Here is a 25,915-nt window from a genome sequence, read left to right on the forward strand (position 1 = left end):
TTGTGAAAAGATTCCTTGAGTATAGTTTGAAAGTTAAAAGCATGCAAAAATGTAGCGAAAAGATACTTACAATATTTTGGATAGTTTAGAATGTTCTATCACTGCAGTTTTTATAGCTACATAATAGTTACCACCTTTATCTGTGAGTTTCACTTTTGAGATGCATGATGATAAAAATGATGTCCGTGTTAGTTAAGCCATGTGTTAGTGCTGGATTGTAAACTCTTTAGACACGAGTGCTTCACTATGTGTAGCAGGATGTTGATTCTGTTGGCAGTAGACTTCGAAAGTTCCAGTGACGGGTTTTAATTACTAGGCTGCAGAGCTCCCGCCAAATAGGCCGAGCCCATTGGTGCAAATTGCACAGTGAACACTCAACCTCTCAAATGTGCACGATGTATATATGATTATCATCCTCAGTAATGCTCTTTGATGGAGACAGCTTGCCCAAGGTTGGCTCCGACCTTGTGTTTGTTGATGCAGGCATAGACTAACTTCTGATCATGAAAATGCAACATTGTGAAAGGAATACAAGGAAATATTTTGGGATAATGAATGTGTAAAGATAACTTTTTTGTCTCAGAAGAACAAGAATAAGAAAAAAAGCAAAGATGACAAATGTGGTTCTGAGGTCACGACACCGGAGAACAGTTCCTCGCCAGGCATGATGGAAATGCATGGTAAGTATGTCCGAGACGCCTCCTTGTTCCTCCCTGCCTAGTATGCTTTACTGTCTAGCTGGCTTCAGGATTACTAGCTAGTGCTAAAGCTTGGAAAGCTAGATGTTGGTAGACCCGTTGGCTGAAACATGTTTTATCCTGCGGCCATTAGCTGAGTTTTTAATCGTAATTGTAACTGTTTACAAAGAGTAAATTTTTGCATTAGTCAGTCCGTCATTATTACATTTTTTATTGCACCTTTTCCTGTGAACATGGAGTGGCGTGAGGACCACTGATTCTTTCTGCTGCCTCACAGCCCCAGGCACCTGGGTTTAATTCTTAGCCTGGTCTTTTCTTTGTGTGAAGTTTGCACATATTCCATATGTCTTGGTGTGTATTTAAACCCTAGAGCTCCACTTGCCTCACTATTACATGAAGGAGACCTGCATGCTAAATCAATTGATAATTAATTGTAAATTGGCCCTGTATGAATGAATTTGAGTGTATGGTTGACTAGGTTCCTCACTTATGGCAGATATAGCCAGAAGAGGATTGGCCTCCCTGTGACAATATCCTGATAAAAGCAGTTCCGAAAATCTCTGAACTTTAAACTTGACGCTTTAAATTTTCAAAGTCCACCTCATTAGGAAGCCTGTCCACCTCTAGTGAAGAGAGGAGCAGGAGACTGAAACTGAGCAGAAATGATAAGTCAGTCCGTGGTATGCCTTAAAATTCAAACAAAGTCAGTGTTTCTGGGGCAAAAAGAAGTACCACATTTCAAACATGTATTCTACAAAACCGCTACAAGATAAAATACATTCCATTACGACTCAAGAAAGGGTATACAAAACAGATTTTTTTTCACTGTGTTTTAAAAACGATGTCTTCAAGGTGGTAGCCATCATTAGCGATACTCTCTTCGAGACGATTTCTGAACTCTCGCATGACCCATTTGGCCATTTCAAAGGGAATAGTGGTGGTTTAGTTGTGAATAGCGTCATTGAAGGCTTCAAGGTTTTGAGGTCGGTGTATATATACCTTCGACTTGTGAGAGCGCCACAAGAAGAAATCGCACGGAGCGAGATCAGACGACCGTAAAGGCCACCCGACATTGCCGCGCAGGGAGATCAGCTTACCCGGAAACATCTCCCACAAAACTTGCATGGATCTCCGCAACGTGTGAGCTGTTGCTCCGTCATGTTGAAACCAGGCATCCACCACATCCATTACTTCCATTTGGGGCCTCAAAAAGTTTTCTAGCATTTCAATGTAATGTTCTGAAGTGACAGTGACTGTTGTTCCCCACTCTTCAAAAACGTAAGGGCTTACAACACCAAATTTGGCAATGGCACACCAAACTGTAACACGCTCACTGTGCAGGGGTCTCTGATGAAGTTCATGAGGGTTGGTTTCATACCAATAGTGAAATTTATCTATGCAATCATTCAAATGGAAATGTGCCCTGTCGCTGCACATGATGATGGCATCTTGATGAACGGTTTGCAGAATGTTCACGCATAACTCTCTACGGCTCTCCCAGTCTCTCTCAATGAGTTCCTGCACTACCATCATTTTGAATAAATGGAAATTAAGTTCCTCATCAAATTCCTAAGGCAGAAGCAGGTTTGCGCGCTGAACGTCTAGGAGACTGCAAAATTGATGCCCTTACAGCTTGGATGTTATCAGTTGTTTGTGCAGTCCGAGAATGGCCTGGAGATTTTCTGTTCAATGTTGTACCCATCTGTCTGAATGTAGCCACCCACTGAAGAATCGTTTACCGATTTGGGACGTCACCATTGGGAGGAATGCTGAAGTGCGTTCGGAAGGCGTGTTGCGTATTGATGATGGATTCCTGGTTTTGAAGAACGCTTTGACAGAGAAAGCACGGTACACACCGGACCAAGGCATGTTGCCAACTGAAAACTACAAGGGATCGCCTATCAAAGGACCCCCACTCCCCCCAAATCTACTCAGCTGTCTCTACCTCGCACAGTGACCTTGACAAATGTGGTACTTCATTTTGGCTCATCCTGTATAAAAACTTAACTTAACAAAATTCTGAGTGTACCCTTTTGGCCTGATGATTTTGTACCACCTGTGTTTAAGTCAAATTATTCTTATATAGTATACTTTTCTGTGGACAGGCACAGAACACCTCTTGGGCAAGCCGAAATAACATTTTATTCTTTAAAGCACAATATGCTGTTCAACATATCCCTGCAGATACACACAGGGCCTTAAGTCTAGTCCTCTCTGGGGTGTCTAAACTCTTTCTTAATTACAAGTTTGTCTTCCTGATAGAGGATATATTGTTAACATTCAATTAGATAACTAAATCTTGTTCTGGTATACAAAAAATGATTACTAGTGTATTATTCAATCCTCTGATCAAACAAAGTGTTATGTGAGCATTGGTACTTAGGCTTTTGTAACTCTGTTTATTCACAAATATTTCAATCAAGACACTGCTTTACAGTGCAGACACAAACAGCATAAAACTAGGCTGTAAAGAAGAGAGCCCGCTGTAAAGAAGATGCCCTCACAGTCAGAAACCTGATTGGTTACTAGAGAGATTGGTGTTCTCCTTCAGCTCAACTGCCTAAGATGGTAGTACACTGTTAATCTGGTAGGTTCAGTTTGCACTAGTAGCTCTTAGTGAGAGCACACAGCCAAAATAAGTATCGCCAGAGCATATTTTTCACTGGTGATATTTTGGAGTTCACCTGGGGTTCACTCAGGTGGGGAAGGGTGATTGTAATTAGGCTGAAATCCAGAGGACCCGCTACGTAAGGAAGACCGCCCTGGTGTTAAAAGCTGGATTAGTCACCATGGGGGGGTGTCTTCTATGTCTCCACTAACTAAGATACTTGTTCTGTAACCAAGGCCCCATGTGCACAGAGGAGGAGCAGCAGAGATGGGGGCATCACCCAGAGTGAGTTCCTTGCTGAACACATATGTCACATAGAGCCATTTTATGTACACTTTTTATTAATAAACTGCTATATAAATAATAAGTAGTGAAGAGCTTAGAATCATAAGATACCTGGGAACTTGGGTGCAGAACACTGCGGTGGGTTGGCACCCTGCCCAGGATTGGTTCCTGCCTTGTGCCCTGTGTTGGCTGGGATTGGCTCCAGCAGACCCCCGTGACCCTGTATTTGGATTCAGCGGGTTAGACGATGGATGGATGGATGGGTGCAGAACATAAAGATATTTACATTGAAGTACAACCTGCACTATTTATGCCTAGAGACTGTAGACATCAACAAGATAAAAGAGCTGGTGATGTACTTCTAGAATTCCAAGGAGCATCTAAAACCAGTCACTGTTTGGGGGAGGACCCAAAAAGTGGTGTAGAGCAGGGGTGCCCACACTTTTTCGGCTTGCAAGCTACTTTTAAAATGACCAGGTCAAAATGATCTACCTACATTTAAAATGAGATATATATATATATATATATATATATATATATATATATATATATATATATATATATATATATATATACTAGCAAAATACCCATGCTTCGCAGTGGAGAAGTAGTGTGTTAAAGAAGTAATGAAAAATTAAAGGAAACATTTTGAAAATAACGTAACATGATTGTCAATGTAATTGTTTTGTCACTGTTATGAGTGTTGCTGTCATATATATATATATTTATGTTGTATATATGTTGAAGTGACATTCGGCATCTGTCAAGTGTTGTAAGTATACAACCGGTTTCATCGATAACTTCACATCCAGCTTTTGAGAGTTTAAACATTCATAAACATCAAAGTATCCACTACTGAAATCGTCACCTGTGAATCTAAGATGTTTAAGAGGCATTGGCGGTTGTCCAAAGGTGTAAAATATTTGGCCATTTCGGTACACTTGAAAGCAACAACCGAACAATTCAGCGGCAGCCATCAACTCACATGCAGAACCATAGGTGAAGGGCTTAAACATCTCACTCTTATAGTGCTCCTGTGTAGTATAATTATCTCCTGTACCATCATCAGTCCACACCTTGAACCTGTCCCAGTCATTCAATACATAAGACACAATGTTCCTCCAGATATCAAGAGTGAGCCTGTTATGGCTGTGCAATATGTAACAAAGAGAATGGAAAAGGCAGGCACCATCTCCGGGCATGGAAACCACTCAGTAAGTGACAGTTCTTTGATCAATGGTGATCACCTCGATAGACATGTTAATGCGGGTACGGTTGGATTGATAAAGGAAATGGGTACCTGAACAATGTAAAGTAAGTTTAAAATACCTACACAATAACTATAATCGTAATAAATGAACAATAAAACAGCGGAGAAGCCGTGGATTAAATAAAAAGGCTGTAGTTATCAGCAGGGAGACGTGAATCCCGTGGCGAAGCAAGGAAGGGAATAAAGAGACTGGAGCGACGGACGGCCTTATATAGGCAGGCAGCCAACAACGTGGTAGGCGTTGGGATGGGGGAACCAACGGCGCCTCACATGGTGACTGAGCTGCAGGCTATGGACATATATATGTACAAAAGTAGGATTCAGTTAGCGTTGGGAACCCGCGTACCAAATTTCTTGAAGATGGGCCCATAAGTAACAAAGACTGTTGAAAAGTTGAATATGGCGGCCGACAGTGGCATCATACCACCGAAATAAGTGCCAAATTTCAGCCTTCTACCTACACGGGAATTTGGAGAATTAGTGATGTTGGAAAGTTCAATATGGAGGCTGACAGTGGCGTCATACCACCGAAATAAGTATGTACATCGGTTTCGGTAAGCGCAGGGAAGCCGCCTACTAAATTTCGTGAAGATGGGGCCATGAATAAGAAAGTTCAACATGGCGGACGTTGTTGACCGTTATGCATAGAAGTTCAACATGGCGGACGTTGTCGACTGTTATCAACCGTTATGACCGTTACGCGTAGAATTTCGAAATAAAACGTGCTTAACTTTTGTAAGTAAGCTGTAAGGAATAAGCCTGCCAAATTTCAGCCTTCTACCCACACAGGAAGTTGGAGTATTAGTGATGAGTCAGTCAGTCAGTGAGGGCTTTGCTTTTTATTAGTGTTTAACAATGACATTTAAAGACTGTGAGGTGTGCAAGAAATGTGCAATAACAATAAAGGCATTCATTCATTCATTCATTCATTCATTCATGTGCAGTTTAGTCAAATGTACATATGTACGTTACACAAATATTTGGTAATGTAATACTTATCATTTCTGAAATTTTTATAACAGATGAAAACAGCAACCAGAGCTCAATTGCTGATGGCTCTCCTATCAAGCAAGAAAACAGTAATAATGCAAGCCCCGCCCCCGAACTGATGCACTCATCCCAAGGAGAGGGGAGCGATTCTAAGTCCGAGGAAAGCCAATTGCCTTCTAAGGATCAGCTCAGCACAGAGGGTAAGCATAAATGTCCTGAAATAAAATTTAATGTAGACATATTTCCATATGTCAGGAAGATGCACAAAAATGTGTCCTCATATTATGCATCTTATCCACACATGGAGCTATATTAATCGTGTGACTTTGTGATCAGTAGCCTACTTGACCAGATGTTACAGGCAAGCAGGCAGAGATGATGGAGGTTAATGGGTAGGAAATATATGCTAACAGGTGTGACACACACCAATGCTGCAGTTCTTTATGGAGATAGACAGATCTTGGGCCTTACTTTTCTGCAGCTTTTTAATAAGTCATTTAATGGGCTAAAGAATTGGATATTGGGGAAACTTATTATTGCATATCATATTAATTAACGTACTGTTGCAGTACTGAGTTATCTGACATTTCAGTAAAGAAATTTAAGTTAAAACAGTAAAGGATTTCCATCAACAGGTAAAATTAATGCTAGGGGCAGGCAAAGAGATCGCATAACTACAGACATTAAGCGTAACATGCTGTCTGACTTTGACTCGTGTCTTACCACTAGGAAGCTGAAAGTGAAATCTGGACACACCAAAATACAGAAGTCCTACCAAAATACAGAAGTTCAAGTCTGCTGAATTTTTAAATTTCACATAATTGAAATTAGGAATTTTCATACCATTAATGTAAACTTTATAGTAATGCTTGTGGAGTGTTGGATCTAGAAAGACAGTCTTTTTTTTTTTGGTTTGCTTATTTTGTTTCTTTGTTTCATGGAGGTCAACACTTGTTTTTCAGTCAAAACATAAGCCTAAATGGGGTTAGGTGAGCAGCTTTACAAAGGGCCTCTGCCCCTGATAGTACAAATGAGTACACTTTAGTAGGCTGCATTTATTTATATTATATTCCTTCCTTATTTTCCAAAGGCAAGAACATTCACACATCGGAAAGTGCAGTAGACTCCTTGGAGAATGAAGAAGTGCAGAGTTTGGGGGAAAATGATTCCTCAACAGAAGTTGTGAAGAGTACTCAGGTAAAAATAAAAGATGGTGATTCCCTTGTAGCAAATTAGCATTACTGTCTTTTTTCCGTTCCCATATACAACTCCCACCCCAGGTTATTGGTACAATCAACATTTCTGAACAATATTATAATGTCTGAGCCCCTCAAACATTATTTCATTTATCACCTTTCCAGTTATTAGAAAAATGAGTGTTGGTATGTGTGTAATTGTGCCCTGTCTAGGGGTGACCATGCCCTGCTCTCAGTACTGCAAGTGACCCTGTAGTTGGATTAGGTGGGTTTGATAATAGACACATGGATGGATGAACATCTGTTATATATTGTATTATAGGTAGCAGAATAGACTTCTGGTTAAAACTGAGATTTTGTTCTTTGCTTGGCCTTATCTCGTTCACCTGGCCAGCTTTGCAGTTAACACTGGAATTTCAGACAGTGGTTAGAAATCCGCTCCTCAAGGAGTGTGAGTGATTTCAGCCACCTTTTGGTAGCGGTTTCGGCATTCTCCCGATAAATCTAAGATGTAATGATTTCATTCTCATATTTTCTGCAGTGTTTCAAATATTTGAAAGAAGAATGCCCAGTGCACTACTTGCACAGACTTGCCAGTTCACATACCTGTTGTTGTCCGAATCACTCAATCAGTAGCAGTTGTTGGTCTTCCAGCATAGATGTTCAAAACACCCTTGCAATGCCCTAACAGTTTGGTCAGTTGTTTTTGTTATTTTAATAACCGTTTCCAAGTGTAAACTGTATTACAACTGACCTTGTATTATTAAACATCAAGTCCTTACATGTATACTGGAAGCATTATCCAGTTTTTGATGTATGCAGTATCTGCTTGGCCTTTCTTTGCTAGTGAACGGGTTTCATTGAAGCATTATTTAATAGCACTCTGTGTACAAGTTTTATTCTTTGAAAAGTAGAACATGTACTTGTTCTTGGTAATGGATGATGAAGGCAGTTTTAGCTTCGAATAAAATGTGCAGATAAACAAAGCAGCTTGCAATCAAGTGCTTCTTGCATGACAATTGGAACTGTTTTTTATTTTAACAGCCTGGCCACCATCATGCATTAAAGTAACTACTTAATAGTTTCCTCTCACAAAACATATGACTCTGAATTATGTTTTGCCATATAAACCCAAAAAGGATTTTCATGCAAAATGCTGGATTTTTTTTTACTGTGAATATAAACATTTTCCCACATCATATGTGATATAGGAAGGTACTTATTCCACACACTGTATTTATTTCTGTAGGTAAATTTCATATAATGCATGTAGATAAAAAGTGGTTTATAAGATGTTAATGAAAAAGAATTGATAAAAATAAGTATATGATTGAATAAATAAATACTAAAAATTGTAAGAATAAATCAGTACGCACTTGCATAAAACAAATAATACAAGTAACAGCTAAAGTAAAGTCCCTAATTAGACAATAAATCATTAAATTAAACAGCCATGAGCAGTTATTAGGGGCAGTTTAATCTGGGATAAAATTATTCTGCTAAATCTAATACTAAATAGCTGAATCAGGCCTTTGGCTATGGTCCAGCATAGTGATTCTTGTCTGTTTTTTGTTTTGTGACACATTTCTTGTATAAAAAAATGTTTGTGCGCTGTATTTCTGTGTACAGTATATTGATGTAGTACACAAGTGAATAGCCATCATGAAAATATGGGTTCACGTTCAAGATACGTAACTGAAAATGGCCAGCAATATTTTAGAATTGAAATCTGAGAGTTATGTGGTCCCGTTTTTGTTTTTAATAAGTGTTCTAGCTGTATATCATGTATCCACCCATTTATCATCTTGCTAATATGCTTGCAGAATCTAATTTGGGATGATGTACCAATGTTGCCCATTTTACAATGCCTTAATATTGTAGTTATTCGTTTATGACTGCATTCTGTTTCAGAGCCATTAGCCTAATCTTTAACCACATTGTCTGAATAAAAGTATTGTTTGCTGCTCATTGCATACCACTGTCTTCCACTTGAGGACATGTGACATATTGCTTCTGCTTGTCAAACAGCAGCAGACATGCCTTTGGAGTGTGTTGCTCAGGACATAAGCTTATTGGTTGATTATCGCGGAGTGCTCCACCCTGATAAACACTGATGGACGATGTACAGTACTTGTAGTATATTAACCCATTCGAAGTCCTGCTCAATAAATACTAGACTTGGGGGGCCCCCACAAGTGTTGTTTTTCTTACATCCGAGGCTGTTCTGCCAGGCCATTCACTAGATACAGTAAATGAAGTGCACGTTCTTTTTAACCATACGTCTGACCATCAGTTTTCTGAAACCACTTATTCCAATTCAGGGCTTGCAAAATGAGCTAAATGAAAGCAAAAGCAAATTGAGTGTCTGTTCTGTTTAATTTCTGTCTGAAGGAATCAGATGGTGAAGGTCCACCTTTGAAAAAACTGAAAACAGACTCATCCCAGCAAGACTTTGAAGAAAGCTAAAGTGGTGTTCAGGATTTTCCAGTAGCACGTACCAATTGGGTCTCCTTGAGGATACTGTCATTCTGCAATCTTGCTTCTGCTGGCAAAAGTCTACCCTTCATGATAACGAGCTCCAGTCCCGTTCATCACGCAGAAGGCAAGACTTACGAGACACTGAACTTGACCTGTGAAATAGATGATGTTGAATTGTAACTTTTTAAAAGGTTTATTTAATTTTATTTTATATTTTTTTTTTTCTTTTCTGTGAAATGGGTTGATATTCTCAGGAGGGTCTACGCACTGTTTTTAAATGTCAAGATCACAGTTTTTGCTGCTGTATTTTTATTTTTTATTTTTTGTTTGTGTGTATTATGTTGTTTATTTAACAAAATAGTACTTAAAAGGTACAGGTCACATATTTTATGTTTTCATGTGCAGCCCATAGATTTATAGGGCAGTTTCTGCTGCATTACGTGCCTTGTGTTTCAAAAAAAAAAAACAGTGCAAAGTTGTTTTATTTTATTTTTTGTATTCCAGTCCATTGATTTCCTTTTACTTTTATAATCTCCACTGCCCTTTCATTCCTAATGGTATGCTTTGAAAATTAAATATTTGGACCTTTGCAAGTAATATAACTGTGGGGTAATAGAGAATATTTTTTCCACATTATGTTAGATTAGTAACAAGGTAGACAGGCAGTCTACAGGTGTTAAAAGCTCTTTTGTTGATTTATTCAACTTACTGTGTGATTTCTCATAACCCAGAAATCTTTGTTAGAAATGGCGAGTGGTGTGTTGAACTATGTCAAGATGCAAACTTTCACATTAGACTCAATTGCATTAGCATCTAACCCTTCAGCTAGTCCTTGTTAAATATCTTCATTACCTGTGTTATTCTTGTCATTCTCCAAAGACATTCCCATAGGAAAAGTAAATAAAAAAAATAACAGACTGCATCTTACAAATACAGATATGAGCTATGGGATATATTATTGGGTTTTTTAATGAAATGGATGCCAGTAGTAATATATCTGACATCAGTCCCCCCGCACTGGAGGTTTTGCTTATGTTACACAGCTGCTTGTTTGGGGATTTTCATTTTAAAAGTATATATTTTTTTTAAATCTGTATATTTAGATTCTTTGTATAGTTTTAGTAATTGGGGGAGGAGGTGGGAGGGTCAGGTGGAGGACTCATTCCACTTGTAAGTCTCCATGCTGAATATCAACTTACACAATGCATCAGCAGCAGCTTCTGAGAATAAGTTAACTGATGAGATGGACAGGGGTGATGAAGAAGTGTGTGTGTGTGGGGGCAGTTCATGACACTGGGGAGTTTTTATTATTTAGCTGACTTTTTTAAGCTGTAATTTATTTTTGTTTGTCATATATCCTCTTTTTTTATCGATTGATGCAACTTTGAAATACCCGTCTATGTTGTCTTATTTGTCTGTTTTATTTTTTTTTTTTATGTTTTCTTGCTGGGTATGTGGGGGGAATTGATCTTTTCACTTTGTTTAATGTTGGAATTTTTAAAGCATTTTAATTGCATGGTTGTTTGATATTTGCCAATGCAAAAGAGGGCAATACAGAGATTGTTCAGACATATCTTGTGGATACAAAAACTTCAACTGACAAAAAGGTGGGGGGCGGGTGGTGGGCACTATCAGTTCCTCACGGCTATAGCCAACACTACGATTTTGCACACCTAACTGACATTCGATGCATTTCCTTAATTTTTTTGTTAATGAATGGTGTAAAAAAGAAAAAAAAGTCTTTTTTTATTAGATTTTTAGAAGGACTATGAGCCAGGATGTGTGTTTGTGCATATATATATATAAAAATATATACATACACACATATATATACACATATATGTGTCTGTTTGTGTGTGTATGTGTGTATATATATATATATATATATATATATATATATATATAATATGTGTGTGTATATATTTTATATATATATATACACACATATGTATGTATACAGCATCAGGACTCCTTTAATAGACATAATTTAAGGTCCCAGGCTACAAAAAAAAACACACACACTTTATTCTGTAGTCACTTTTAATGTCTAGTATTGACCTTTCTGTACAGTCAATCAGGTGCTTCAATAATACCGACTTGTAAAACTTATGTTACTTTAAACATATTTTCTCGCATCAGATTATGATGCACTTATTTGGTCCATTATTATTTTTATGATTACTTTAACTGTTATGAAATGCTGAACAAAAATTAAGTCCTTTACAACAGACTCCCATCAGAATACTGTGGATCATTTATTTTTCTTTACAAAAAAAAAAAAAAGAGAAAAAAGTAACGCTGTTTGGTTTGTATTTTGTATAGTCGGACATTTCTTTTCCTCAAACCTTTGGGGGGTCTGCAAATACCTCAGCCTCTGTCCAGCAGTGCTGGCGTGCTTACAGCTTACATATCTACAAGATCGTATTGGATATCTAAGTTTAAACAGAGAGAGAGAGAGAAATAGAAAATAATGTTTAACAATTACGAATTGTCATTCCATTTGAGTGATCTTTAAAAGGGATCATTATATTTTAACTGTTGTGTTAATTTGCAAAAAGTTTTCCTGCTTCCATTTGAACCATTTCAAATTGTAAAGTCTCATGGTTTTTAAACATTTTTGTTTCCAGTTTTCTTTTTACTTCTTTTGTTTTTATTCCAGCGCCTTCAATAGTATTGTGTATTGTACAGCAGTATAATTTGGTTTCACTTATTTATTCAAACGTAGCCATTGGTTATACCATGTACAAAGGTTTTGTTTTAATAAAAAGTCACAAAGCAAGTTTGGATTCTTTTTCGTTTTTGATTTGTACACAGGAGTTCACTAAAACTTGTGCCTGTTTTGGAGCACAATTCACTTCCTCACTTGGCCCGTCTCCTTGCGTAGCGAACCTTGCCGTGTGATTTTTTTTTCCCATACCTTGATCTCCAGGTAGCATGGTAACACGATGGGGTTCAGCATTGAGTCCTGCAGCCAGAAATTATTGGTGTCATTTTTTTTTTTTTCATGTCCTTGTGGGTTTTTCTCGGAGTAATCCATTTTTCCTCTTAACATGCATAGACCATCTTAGTGTGTTTTTCCTCTGCATCATCTCCACACCAAGTCTTTCTCTTAACTTGGCATTCATCTTCGTTACACATCCATCTAATCATTTTCATTTCTCTTCTTCCCAGCTTTACTTCATGTTTTCCTTCCATCTGCCGTGTCTCTCTCATTGCCATAGCACTCCTCACACAGCTTTCATAAACATTACCCTTTAATGCCAAAGAGTCTTCTATAGAAGTCGGCATTGGGGTACTGATTTCATTTCCACACGTATCTTTTACTCTCAAAGTCACCTGATTTAGGCATGTGGAGCAAAAAAAGGAGAGGATGATTTGGGTGAAGAAGTGCACAATTTAGGAGGTGGAGGGGAAAGAGGACCAGAATGAGGCAGAAAAAGATGTGGTGGGAGATGATGTTGGATAATATGAAAAGAAGAAGTCTGTTGTGTTTCAGCTAGGGTTCTCCCCCGGCTGGAGTTCAAGTTCATGTTTTAGGTCCCATCCATCCATTATCCAACCCGCTATATCCTAACTACAGGGTCACAGGGGTCTGCTGCAGCCAATCCCAGCCAACACAGGGCACAGGGCAGGAAACAAACCCCGGGCAGGGCGCCAGCCCACCGCAGGGTGCGCACACACACTAAGCACACACTGGGATCGCCAATGCACCAAACCAGCATGTCTTTGGACTGTGGGACGAAACCGGAGCAGACACGGGCAGAATATGCAAACTCCACGCAGGGAGGACCCGGGAAACAAACCCAGGTCTCCTAACTGCGAGGCCGCAGCACTACCACTGCGCCACTGTATGTTTTAGGTCCGTTTTGTTAATTTTTGATAATTTTATTTCTATTATGCTGTTGATTGTTTGCATTATTCTTTGTTTTTAGCTGTGTCTGTGTATGTAAGCTGCTTGGATTATCTTCAGCTTGTTTTGTGGGTGGTACCCCAAATTGTGGAGCCACCTAACAGAACTAAATCCAGTGGGTCTCCCATAGTTCCTTGAGGTTCATTTCGAGTGCAAAGAAGAGTTCTAGTGAGTTCTGTGTTTCTGCTGTGTCTTCTGCATATTGCGGTCTATTGAATTTTTTTTGGACTTTCTGCACTGTTTTTTGATTTCACGTTGGGGTTCTGTTTTTGGATTTTGTTTGCTTGGATTGCCTTGTGTTTTTAGGCAACTCCATTTTATTGTTGTGCTTTTCTGGGACTTCGCCATATTACAGAGTATTTTATGTGAAGAAACCTTTTCATTCTTATGAAGTTTTTGTGTTTGGCCAATTCTCTAGCCAGGGTTTGCCAGTATATCCCCCTCTAGTGGGCATTTTTGGAAGTGCATTACATGGTCTTGGACAAAAATATACCCTGGGCCTTAAGAGAATGGAGACAAAAGATATTGGGGGGAGCAACCAAGCTAGGAATGGAAAATGTGTGCTAAACTGACAATGATGACTCCATCCCCGAAAAGATATGCACGTTAGCTAAATTAGCAATTTTAAATTTGCCACGTCTGAGTATGAAAGGGTATTGATGTGGACTGGCACACTCAGGGTTGGTCTTCTTGTATATGAGGCAGCTGGCATAGGTTTTGGCCCCACACTGCTTTAAATAACATTTACAAAATGGGAGAATGTTATTGTTAAGGACGTGTTTGAGTGCCCAAGGATTACTGTGAACACAAGGAAAATCTAGCCAACCACGATACAAAGGGACAAGACATTTCAAGTCAAAGGCAAAACAAAGTCGAAGCCAAAAGCCCGATCCTACTCTGAGAAGGAGCTTAATACACTAAGAGAATTGTAGAGGTTGAGTATCCACTGAGGGATAACGCACGTTGCACGCATCACCATATTTATAGCATCACTGCTGTGACGTCTCTAGCACAACAGTTTCTGTCATGTGAGGTTTCAAGGCAGTGTCGTGTAAATAATGAAAATAAAATGAACCCTGTAAATTCAACTACAGACTGGCAACTCTAATTTGGGCCATTATGAGTGATTCCTGTTTTAGCACCGATAGATAAGTAGCTCTGTCTTCTGTTTCTCGTGTTTATTCTTCAGCTCTGTCACCTATATGAAGCTTCATTTTTGACCAAACTAAAGAGTCCCAACATCCCAGGGATGGCAACCTGTTTTGCACTCAGCTAGGTTAGACATTCATGACACATAATTGCAGCAGTGCTGTAGTAATGATAATAACGTGTGTGTAATTAATTATGCACATGAGCTGTTCACGGCAGGTGCTTAAGACGGATTCATGGCATGTGCAGCTGAGAAATCCTAACAACTGCTCCAGTATGGCAGCCAAACACAAATCGCACCACTCTGGGCTGGTCTTACGGCAGCTTGGCCATCGATATCATGGACTGTACTAAGCAGTCAGGTCTAGTACTTGTTCATCGGGTTGGTTTAACTGCATATTTTAAACTTCCACGTCCAAGATGGGGTGTCTCAAATCGCTCATTTCATAGTCATTCTGTTGTAAAGGAACAAAATATATTTATCTTTGAAAGGAAATAGAAAATGCACAAAGTCTTTCTTGATTTTTAATCAAGTCTTTGTCTTCTTAATGGAAATATTAGTGTTCCTACACTCTCCTTGGTGCCTTCAGTGTAGAAGGTTCCTTTGTCTGATTCTTACTCCATCTTTCGGGAATAATTTTAGTTGCAGGGCAGAGTTCTTTCTTCTTTCCTGACTCTTGCACTTCCCAGTCTTCTTTTGTTTTATTTATTCTATTTTTTTAAATTCCCTTTTCAAGTGTTGGTCATTTGGCCGAACTGAACTTATTGGGCAGTCCTCTCAGTGTCTCCCTTCACCTTTGATTTCTGCTACTAATATACTGAGGCGTTAAGAGTTCCTCATCCTTTTCCTCACCTGGGCTCCTAGTAATTATGTCACGAGGAGGAGGAGGAGGAGGAGTCAACTGTTCCAGGACCTCCATAAGTATGGGGGTAGTGAAATCAAAATTGCTGGTTTGGCTGCATATTCAAGTAATTACGATTTGAGATGTAAAGACGTGTGTGTGATGCAGAAGTGTAGAATTTCTTTGCCCTTATATGCCTTCGTTTTACCGACCACACCAAACACTAGTTCATCCCAGGTGATCTGCTAAGCCTTTGTTGTCGCCATTTTAGCTGCTGCTGTCTAATTTCATCACATGAAGTACAACCTTGGCCAGATTTAAATCAGTAAATTGACTCGGCCGATGTGACGTTCCACGTTTTTAACTCCAAAACAAACGTCTTAGCCCTCTTGACAAGTCCATAATTGTGAAAGCGTTTCAAGATGGTTTTGTGCCCTCAGAAGACACACTGCTGCTGCATTCCTTGCTTTCATTATCCATAAAGACGAGGGAGACAGTTTCTAGATATATCATTGACTCTTCTTTTTCCAGAGTGCTTGGCTCTTTATTGGACTTTATAGAAAACTGTAGGTGATTCCATTTTTAATGTGACTCAGAGGAATCCATCTTGCAGTGTGGCTTGTATAATCCTGACACTTACAGCCCACCACTGTGCTCACAACGTCCCTAGCACATGTATTTTTTATTAATAATAATTTACTATTGTTTAACTAGCTGTCTAAGATGGATTGAAATCTAAGTAATCGACATAGACCTTGTGTTTTTTATTTGATACGTGGATTGTCCCTTTGGTCTGGTACAATAATACGCACCTGATGCCCTTTCTCTCTTCAGACAAAGCAGCCTGTTGTTGCTGCTTTCTCTTGGCGTCGCTTATCGAATTGACCAATCTTAAAGTGTTTTGCTGGGAAAATGAGATGGTGATCAGTACAACTTTGCCGTTGTTTAGCGACTCTAGCCTAGTCATTTTAGAGCTTTGGTGTCCCAACACGTGTGTTGATTTATTGTTATTTTCACTGAAACATTGCCCACCACACAGAATTATCAGTCTTTAGCATTATAGATAGATAGAATTCTTTATTGTCATTGTGCATACACATAACGAAATTTTTTGTTGGTAGGACTCGGCTTCAAGGCAGAATACTTAATACACAATACAGTAATCCCTCGTTTATTGCGGGAGATAGGTTCCAAGGCCTGCCGCAATAACTAAATTTCCGCAAAGTAGGGACACCATATTTATTTAATTATTTAATGTGTATTTGGACATTTTTAAACCCTCCCTGTACTGTTTACAACCCACCCTTTACTCTATTAATAACAGGGACAACTGTTAAGCAATATGAAATCGGTAGATAAGTTTACAGTTACTGTATAGCGAAGTACACGTACCTATATATGATGTGATGACGGTGATAAATATGCTGTGCAGTAAAAATGATGATGATGAAGGTGATGATGACTTTTACTGCGCAGCTGATGACTGTATTTTACGTCTCTTCAGACGGCGGTGCCATTTCCTGGGGCACCTCTTCCACAGTTTCCGAAGGTGTATCCGTAGTAGTAGTAGGAACTGGCTCTTTTTTGCGAGGCTGCAAAAACATTGTGATCAGCAGCTGCTGCCGCTGCTTCTTTTTCCGGTCGAAGAGCAGCTTGTAGGCGGTCATGACGTCATCAACCTTGTTGCAAAATTGGACCGATCGAACCACATCGTCGTCCCATTCCTGTGACCGCTCTTGCATATCCTTAGCCAGTCTGAAGCCACAGCCGTGAACGTTCTCCCTTCCTTCAACATATCCAGAAGTTTCACCTTCTCAGCGATCGTCATCATTCTTCACGTTGCGTAGGCTCAGCACCAGCCTTGGAAGAAGGAGCACGCTTGGGAGCCATTGCAGGGGTGAAAATTGAAGCGAAGTTCAACACAAAGAAACCACAAAAAAATCACACACAGTACAGTGTAAAGTAAACCGCTCGGCAAGAAAGCTTGAAGCAAAATGGCGCGACAGAGAGACAAGGGGAGGTGCTGTGGGATCTGGGCATCAGTCAAAGCACCAATCACGGGCCTGATTAGAAAGCTGGAAGCTGTGATTTGTTGTCTCCCTCCCATGTACCAATCACAGCCCGTGTTACAACGCACTTAGTCACCGAACTTGTTTTGTTGTTCTTAGACTAGGAAATACTACTACTATATTTAAAAACCCAAAGGCGTGAATCCGCGAAAAGTGAACCGCGAAGTAGCGAGGATTACTGTAAACGCTAAATAATAAAATAAACATAATAAGTATAAAAAACATCAAGTCCAGACTTTTCCTGAGGTAGTACGCCTGCAGAGACCAGTGATCTGTGTGTGTGGGTTTGCAGGGGAGGAATCTTCTAGCATTGTTATACCATGGAAGACCCAAAGAGTGTCTGATTTAAAGAGAACATGCCGTAGAGCTGAGCGTCAATGGAGGAAGAGTAAACTTACTATCCACCACGAAATATTAAAAGTCAAAATTGACATAGTAAATTCGTCACTAGATACTGGGGTCTTCCCAGACTGTCTTAAGACTGCTGTAGTTAAACCCCTACTTAAGAAACATAATCTTGACCCTCAGCTCTTGAAAATTTTAGACCCATCTCTAACTTGCCCTTCTTAAGTAAAGTTCTAGAGAAGGCAGTCATTATGCAGTTAAATGACCACCTAAATAAACATGCTATTCTTGATAAATTTCAGTCAGGTTTTAGAACAAATCACAGCACAGAAACTGCACTCGTTAAAGTAGTAAATGACTTTGGGTAAATGCAGACAGAGGCCATTTATCTGTTCTCATCCTCTTAGATCTGAGTGCTGCATTTGACACCATTGATCACAACATTCTTAGAAATCGCCTTAGTCAATGGGTGGGCCTCTCTGGCAGTGTCTTAAATTGGTTTGAATCCTACCTGACAGGGAGAAAATATTTTGTTAGTTGTGGGAATTACAACTCAAGACACATGATATCCAATATGGTGTTCCACAAGGCTCTATCCTGGGTCCGCTGTTATTCTCAATCTACATGCTTCCGTTAGGTCAGATTATCTCAGGGCACAACGTGAGCTACCACAGCTATGCTGATGACACACAGCTGTACTTATCAATAGCACCTGATGACCCTGATTCTATTGATTCACTAACACAATGTCTGACTAGTATCTCAGAATGGATGAATAGTAATTTTCTCAAGTTAAATAAAGAAAACTGAAATTTTAGAATACTTAATACACAATACAGTAATCCCTCGCTTATTGCGGAGATAGGTTCCAAGGCCTGCCGCAATAACTAAATTTCCGCAAAGTAGGGACACCATATTTATTTAATTATTTAATGTGTATTTGGACATTTTTAAACCCTCCCTGTACTGTTTACAACCCACCCTTTACTCTATTAATAACAGGGACAACTGTTAAGCAATATGAAATCGGTAGATAAGTTTACAGTTACTGTATAGCGAAGTACACGTACCTATATATGATGTGATGACGGTGATGAATATGCTGTGCAGTAAAAATGATGATGATGAAGGTGATGATGACTTTTACTGCGCAGCTGATGACTGTATTTTACGCCTCTTCAGACGGCGCCATTTCCTGGGGCACCTCTTCCACAGTTTCCGAAGGTGTATCCGTAGTAGTTAGTAGGAACTGGCTCTTTTTTGCGAGGCTGCAAAAACATTGTGATCAGCAGCTGCTGCCGCTGCTTCTTTCCCGTCAAGAGCAGCTTGTAGGCGGTCATGACGCCATCAACCTTGTTGCAAAATTGGACCGATCGAACCACATCGTCGTCCCCATTCCTGTGACCGCTCTTGCAGATCCTTAGCTAGTCTACAGCCACAGCCGCTAACGTTCTCCCTTCCTTCAACATATCCAGAAGTTTCACCTTCTCAGCATCGCCATCATTCTTCGCATGCTAGGCTCAGCACCAGCCTTGGAAGAAGGAGCACGTTTGGGAGCCATTGCAGGGGGTGAAAATTGAAGCGAAGTTCAACACAAAGAAACCACAAAAAAATCACACACAGTACAGTGTAAAGTAAACCGCCGCGAAAGCTTGAAGCAAAATGGCCGCGACAGAGAGACAAGGGGAGGTGCTGTGGGATCTGGGCATCAGTCAAAGCACCAATCACGGGCCTGATTAGAAAGCTGGAAGCTGTGATTTGTTGTCTCCCTCCCATGTACCAATCACAGCCCGTGTTACAACGCACTTAGTCACCGAACTTGTTTTTGTTGTTCTTAGACTAGGAAATACTACTACTATATTTAAAAACCCGCAAAGGCGTGAATCCGCGAAAAGTGAACCGCGAAGTAGCGAGGGATTACTGTAAACGCTAAATAATAAAATAAACATAATAAGTATAAAAAACATCAAGTCCAGACTTTTCCTGAGGTAGTACGCCTGCAGAGACCAGTGATCTGTGTGTGTGGGTTTGCAGGGGAGGAATCTTCTAGCATTGTTATACCATGGAAGACCCAAAGAGTGTCTGATTTAAAGAGAACATGCCGTAGAGCTGAGCGTCAATGGAGGAAGAGTAAACTTACTATCCACCACGAAATATTAAAAGTCAAAATAACAGAATACAATAACACTGTCCGCCTTGAGAGACGCTGCTATTTCTCTAATATTATAAATAACAATGCTAGTAATCCTAGAGTCTTATTTTCAACAATTGATCACCTACTAAACCCAGGTAGCTCAAAGGAATGCCTCCTAAGTGCTTCCAGTGAAACCTGTGAGGCTGTCGCTGTATTCTTCAATCAAAAAATTAATGATATTAGAAATAACATAGTATATCCCTCCAACACTAAGGATCCCCCTAAACCCCAACACCCTGTTATAAACAAATTAAACTCTTTCACTAGGATAGATTTACCTGATTTACAAAAATAATATCTCAATTAAAACCTCCACCTGCCCTTGACCCGATACCAACAAGGTTTTTCAAAGAAGTATCAGGCGTAAATTGATAATGTTCTTGACATAGTAAATTCGTCACTAGATACTGGGGTCTTCCCAGACTGTCTTAAGACTGCTGTAGTTAAACCCCTACTTAAGAAACATAATCTTGACCCCTCAGCTCTTGAAAATTTTAGACCCATCTCTAACTTGCCCTTCTTAAGTAAAGTTCTAGAGAAGGCAGTCATTATGCAGTTAAATGACCACCTAAATAAACATGCTATTCTTGATAAATTTCAGTCAGGTTTTAGAACAAATCACAGCACAGAAACTGCACTCGTTAAAGTAGTAAATGACTTGGGGTAAATGCAGACAGAGGCCATTTATCTGTTCTCATCCTCTTAGATCTGAGTGCTGCATTTGACACCATTGATCACAACATTCTTAGAAATCGCCTTAGTCAATGGGTGGGCCTCTCTGGCAGTGTCTTAAATTGGTTTGAATCCTACCTGACAGGGAGAAAATATTTTGTTAGTTGTGGGAATTACAACTCAAGACACATGATATCCAATATGGTGTTCCACAAGGCTCTATCCTGGGTCCGCTGTTATTCTCAATCTACATGCTTCCGTTAGGTCAGATTATCTCAGGGCACAACGTGAGCTACCACAGCTATGCTGATGACACACAGCTGTACTTATCAATAGCACCTGATGACCCTGATTCTCTTGATTCACTAACACAATGTCTGACTAGTATCTCAGAATGGATGAATAGTAATTTTCTCAAGTTAAATAAAGAGAAAACTGAAATTTTAGTGATCAGCAATAATGGATACAATGAGGCTATTAGAAATAAACTGGATACATTAGGATTAAAAGTCAAGACGGAGGTAAAAAGCTTAGGGGTGATTGTTGACTGTAATCTGAATTTTAAATCACATATTAATCAGATCATTAGGACAGCATTTTTCACTTAAGAAACATAAGTAAAGTTAGACCTCTTTATCACTGAAAGATGCTGAGAAATTAGTTCACGCGCTTGTTTTCAGTCGACTAGATTACTGTAACGCACTCCTCTCAGGACTACCCAAAAAGATATAAATCGCTTGCAACTAGTGCAGAATGCAGCTGCTAGAATCCTAACTAGGAAAAGAAAATCTGAACACATTTCTCCAGTTTTGATGTCACTACACTGGTTACCTGTGTCATTCAGAATTGACTTTAAAATTCTGCTTATGGTTTATAAAGCCTTAAATAATCTCGCCCCATCTTATATATCGGAATGTCTGACACCTTATATTCCAAATCGTAACCTCAGATCCTCAAATGAGTGTCTCCTTAGAATTCCAAGAACAAAACTTAAAAGAAGTGGTGAGGCGGCCTTCTGCTGTTATGCACCTAAAATCTGGAATAGCCTGCCAATAGGAATTCGCCAGGCTGATACAGTAGAGCACTTTAAAACACTGCTGAAAACACATTACTTTAACATGGCCTTTTATAACTTCATTTTAATCGTAATTTAACTTAATCCTGATACTCTGTATGTTCAATTCATCATAACAACTATTCATGGTGGCTCTAAAATCGGTACTGACCCCTACTCTCTTTCTGTTTCTTTTTCCGTTTTTGTGGTGGTGGCCTGCGCCACCTCCACCTACTCAAAGGAATACGATGAGTGTGTGTGTTTGATTACGAGGGAAAGTGTGTGTGCATGTCTACAGGGGGGCAGGTAAGGGGTAGATGTAGATGTGTGTGTGTGTGTATCAGCAGGGGCAGATGGACTTCACAGCTCTGTGGAAAAAGCTGTCTTTTAGTCTGCTGGTACGTATTTTTATGTTCCTCTACCACTTTCCCGAAGGGAGTGGTACAAACAGTCCATTTCCCAGGTGCGTGAGATCCGCAGCTATACATTTGGCCCTCTTCTGCACCCTTCCAGCATATACAGAGTCCAGGTCTAGGAGAGGACTTCCCATGATCCCCTGTGCTGTTCTCACCACCCGTGCCAAGTCCTTCCTGTCCTGTGCTGTGCAGCTGCTGTACCACACTGTCATACTGTGACAGAGAATGCTTTCTATAGCGGATCTGTAGAAGTTTGTGAGCAGCAGAGAGGAGAATCCAGCACGTCTCATCTTCCTGAGGAAGAACTTGGGCCTTCTTTACCAGGTGGGGTGTGTTCAAAGACCAGGTCAGATCTGATGTGATATGGATACCCAAGAACTTGATATTGTCCACACACATTACAGCCTCCTCATGTATGAATATTGGAGCATGTTCTGTTCTTCTGGACCTCCTATAGTCCACAATGACCTCTTTGGTCTTGCTGGTGTTCAAGATGAGGTTGTTGGCTGAGCACCATAGTGCTAGGTATTGTATCTCCTGTCTGTAGTGAGTCTCATTTTTGTCTGATACGAGACCCACCACGGGCGTATCATCCACAAACTGTCTTACCATCTAGAATGGTATGCATTTCACTGCCAGATATTCCAAGTCGGGCAGCAGTATGTTCCAATAATGTTTGTACCTGTACACCAGGGTTTATTAATGTACAGCGCCAGCCCTCCAAATTTACATTTAGCAGAAACTGCAATCCTGTCTGCCTGGAACAGAGCGTGCTCCTCTAGCTCCACCACAGTGTCTGAGATGTTATTTTCCAGCCAGGTGTCGGTAATAATTGCCACACAGCAGTCCACCCTACGTTAGCCAATCCTCAGCCGAATCTCGTACATCTTATTGGTGAGAGACCTGGTGTTCATGAGGAAGAGACTGGGAAGAGCCGGTCTGGATGGGTTAGCATGTAGCCTAGCACATATGCTGCTCCTTATGCCCCGCTTTTGTTTACGATGTTTCCTCCGCTGTCTCGGCCACAGAGAAGGGATGGTAAAGGCCTCAGTAGTCCGCCGTACCTCTGGCAGAATAAAGTCCATCCTTGGGGATGTGTGGAGCTCGACCCGCTTCCCTATATTAATTAAATCAGCCCTTCCATACTGGATTAACACTTCAAGTGGTTTAACTAACAGTAAAAACTTAATTACAAATAAAACGAAGCCAAAAGCCGAGAGGTACCAAGCCACTGCGTGTGTCCGCACCACCATGTTGAGCATGCTCTAGCTATTGCTATAAACCTCATTCACGTGGACCAAGTGAGTGCAGGAAAGGCGCTTACCACACTGCGGTTGCCGGTTTATAACATTGGACAACAGATGTAATAGGAATGACCAAGAGACATTGGGAAGGTTTGGGGCAGCCAACATATATTATTTCCCGGCTGCTAAATCTATTTAAAAAAAAACAAAAAAAAAACAGACATGTTCACATGACTGTGTCCAAAACAGAACTGACTATTGTCTTAAGATGGAGGCTTTTAAATGCCCGCAAAGGATATGATGTCATCAGGATTGGAGCCGGAAGTGACGTCGTTGGTTGCCCCAGAACCGGGCGGGATTTCCTGAGAATGGCCTGCAAGGAATTGAGAGAGAGAATCAGTGCACTTCGCCACCCCCTGGTCTAGTGTGGAATTACATCTAATCAGGCCCTTTAGTTGTCCCCTAATCACGGGTGTGTGACACAGAATAAACTGATAAGACCAATTTTCATATTTTGAGATCCTTTTTTAACTTTTGATTTTGTGTCTCTTCTTTTGCGTATTTTTACATTTTTCTTCCAAACCCTAACAAACACACAGACACTTGTCCTTTTATTACAGTGGATGAACCACCTCCTGAAAAAACTCTTGTTATGCAGTCAGGCACAAACAAGCATTTGAATTGTATTGAATTTAGCAATAGTTTTACAAAAATACTTATATTTGGGATGTTGTGAGCATACGACTAAACAACTTGACACGTGCAGGATGCAACACAAGGAACATCAGATTTTGTTCAAGGATGTTTTTCACATTGCTTGCCGTTTGCATCCAGCGTTGTTCACCATAGATCCTTGTTACATCAGAAACTTTTATGTCGGCCTTCATTGCAAATGGGGTAAGAATATTTATTAAAAATATATATATATATATATATATGATGACATGAAGAATCGTCTTTGCGCCAAACTGGAATCGTCCCCGCATAAATCAAAGTCATCCAGACGATCTGGATCAGTATAATTAGATCTGGACCACCCTGTATATATTTGTGAGAAGTATTCTTTTATAGACTGTGAGTGATTTTAGATGTGGCTTTTTTAGTGTATGCCTTAATGGATTTGATCTTCTTTATAATGTTACCTGCAGCTTTTGTTCTACCGGATAACCTTCACAAGGCCAACTGTTAAATACACCAGAGTCTTCTTTCCTTCTGAAGATATTCCATATTGTTAGTGTTTATCTCTCCAGGTTTTGTTCCCTTGTTCTGACTGAATTATTCTTTTCATTCAGCATCTTAATTCCTTGATTTGTTTTTCCATGGACAGCTCTATGATCTTCAAATAGATTAGGACCACTAAAAGAAAAAGCACAAGCCAAACCTAACTCTGCAGGCACAGACTTTATATATGCACCTGAACAATATGAAACAGTAAGAAGAGATTCTGATGGATGGGGGATACTGCAGGTAAGCAGATTTGTGTTTCTACTAAATAAAATGTCAAGTCATTTTCTCACCTGCTTGATCCAGACAGGGGTCATGGGAGTCAGCAGGAACAAACCATAAACAGGGTGCCAGTCGTATCACTGTTAAATATAATGGAATTCTGTATTTGACTATTAACGTGTTTATCATGGCACTGCATGTTGGGCAGACATGCAAGTAAGAATGTCACTGTACGCTGCTCACATGACAGAACCATTTATAGAGTGTTACCTGCTATTGTATGGTGCCATGTCCAGGGTCATTTTCTGTCTTGCATGAGTTGCATGAGTGTGACTGGCTCACTGCAATTCAACCCTGAGCTGAATTAAACAGGTTTGATGATAGATTTAAAGAGTGCATTTCTTTCCCATGTGTAACTGTCTACATAATGTGTGTGTATATATACAGTATATACCTATATATATATATATATATACCTATATATACCTATATATATATATATATATAAAACTGCTCAAAAAATTAAAGGAACACTTTGAAAACACATCAGATCTCAATGGGAAAAAAATCCTCCTGGATATCTATACTGATATAGACTGGGTAATGTGTTAGGAACGAAAGGATGCCACATCGTTTGATGGAAATGAAAATAATCAACCTACAGAGCCCTGAATTCAAAGACGCCCCAAAAATCAGAGTGAAAAAATTATGTGGCAGGCTAGTCCATTTTGCCAAAATTTAATTGCAGCAACTCAAAATTGTATGCAGCACTTTGTATGGCCCCTGTGTTCTTGTATACATGCCTGACAACATCGGTGCATGCTTCTAATGAGATGACAGATGGTGTTGTGGGGATCTCCTCCCAGATCTGGACCAGGGCATCACTGAGCTCCTGGACAGTCTGAGGTGCAACCTGGTGGCATTGGATGGACCAAAACATAATGTCCCAGAGGTGTTCTATTGGATTTAGGTCAGGAAAGTGTGGTGGCCAGTCAATGGTATCAATTCCTTCATCCTCCAGGAACTGCCTGCATACTCTCACCACATGA

General features: G+C 39.9%; 1 protein-coding gene across 2 annotated transcripts in view; it reads left to right on the forward strand.

Moving 5' to 3' along the window:
* The window catches only part of bcl7a (BAF chromatin remodeling complex subunit BCL7A), a 29,336-nt gene extending 18,550 nt beyond the window's left edge, over positions 1-10,786 (forward strand). The window contains exons 3-6 of one of the 2 annotated variants that reach the window (XM_039772709.1): positions 584-680; positions 5,884-6,051; positions 6,942-7,048; positions 9,439-10,786. In XM_039772709.1, the coding sequence (XP_039628643.1) occupies positions 584-680; positions 5,884-6,051; positions 6,942-7,048; positions 9,439-9,513 (447 nt within the window). In that variant the 3' untranslated portion in view covers positions 9,514-10,786. The remainder of the gene's footprint in view (positions 1-583; positions 681-5,883; positions 6,052-6,941; positions 7,049-9,438) is intronic. The other variant, XM_039772710.1, reaches the window with a different exon arrangement.
* Positions 10,787-25,915: the final 15,129 nt, after the last annotated feature.

This window comes from Polypterus senegalus, chromosome 12, assembly GCF_016835505.1.
Source record: "Polypterus senegalus isolate Bchr_013 chromosome 12, ASM1683550v1, whole genome shotgun sequence".
Lineage (NCBI taxonomy): Eukaryota > Metazoa > Chordata > Cladistia > Polypteriformes > Polypteridae > Polypterus > Polypterus senegalus.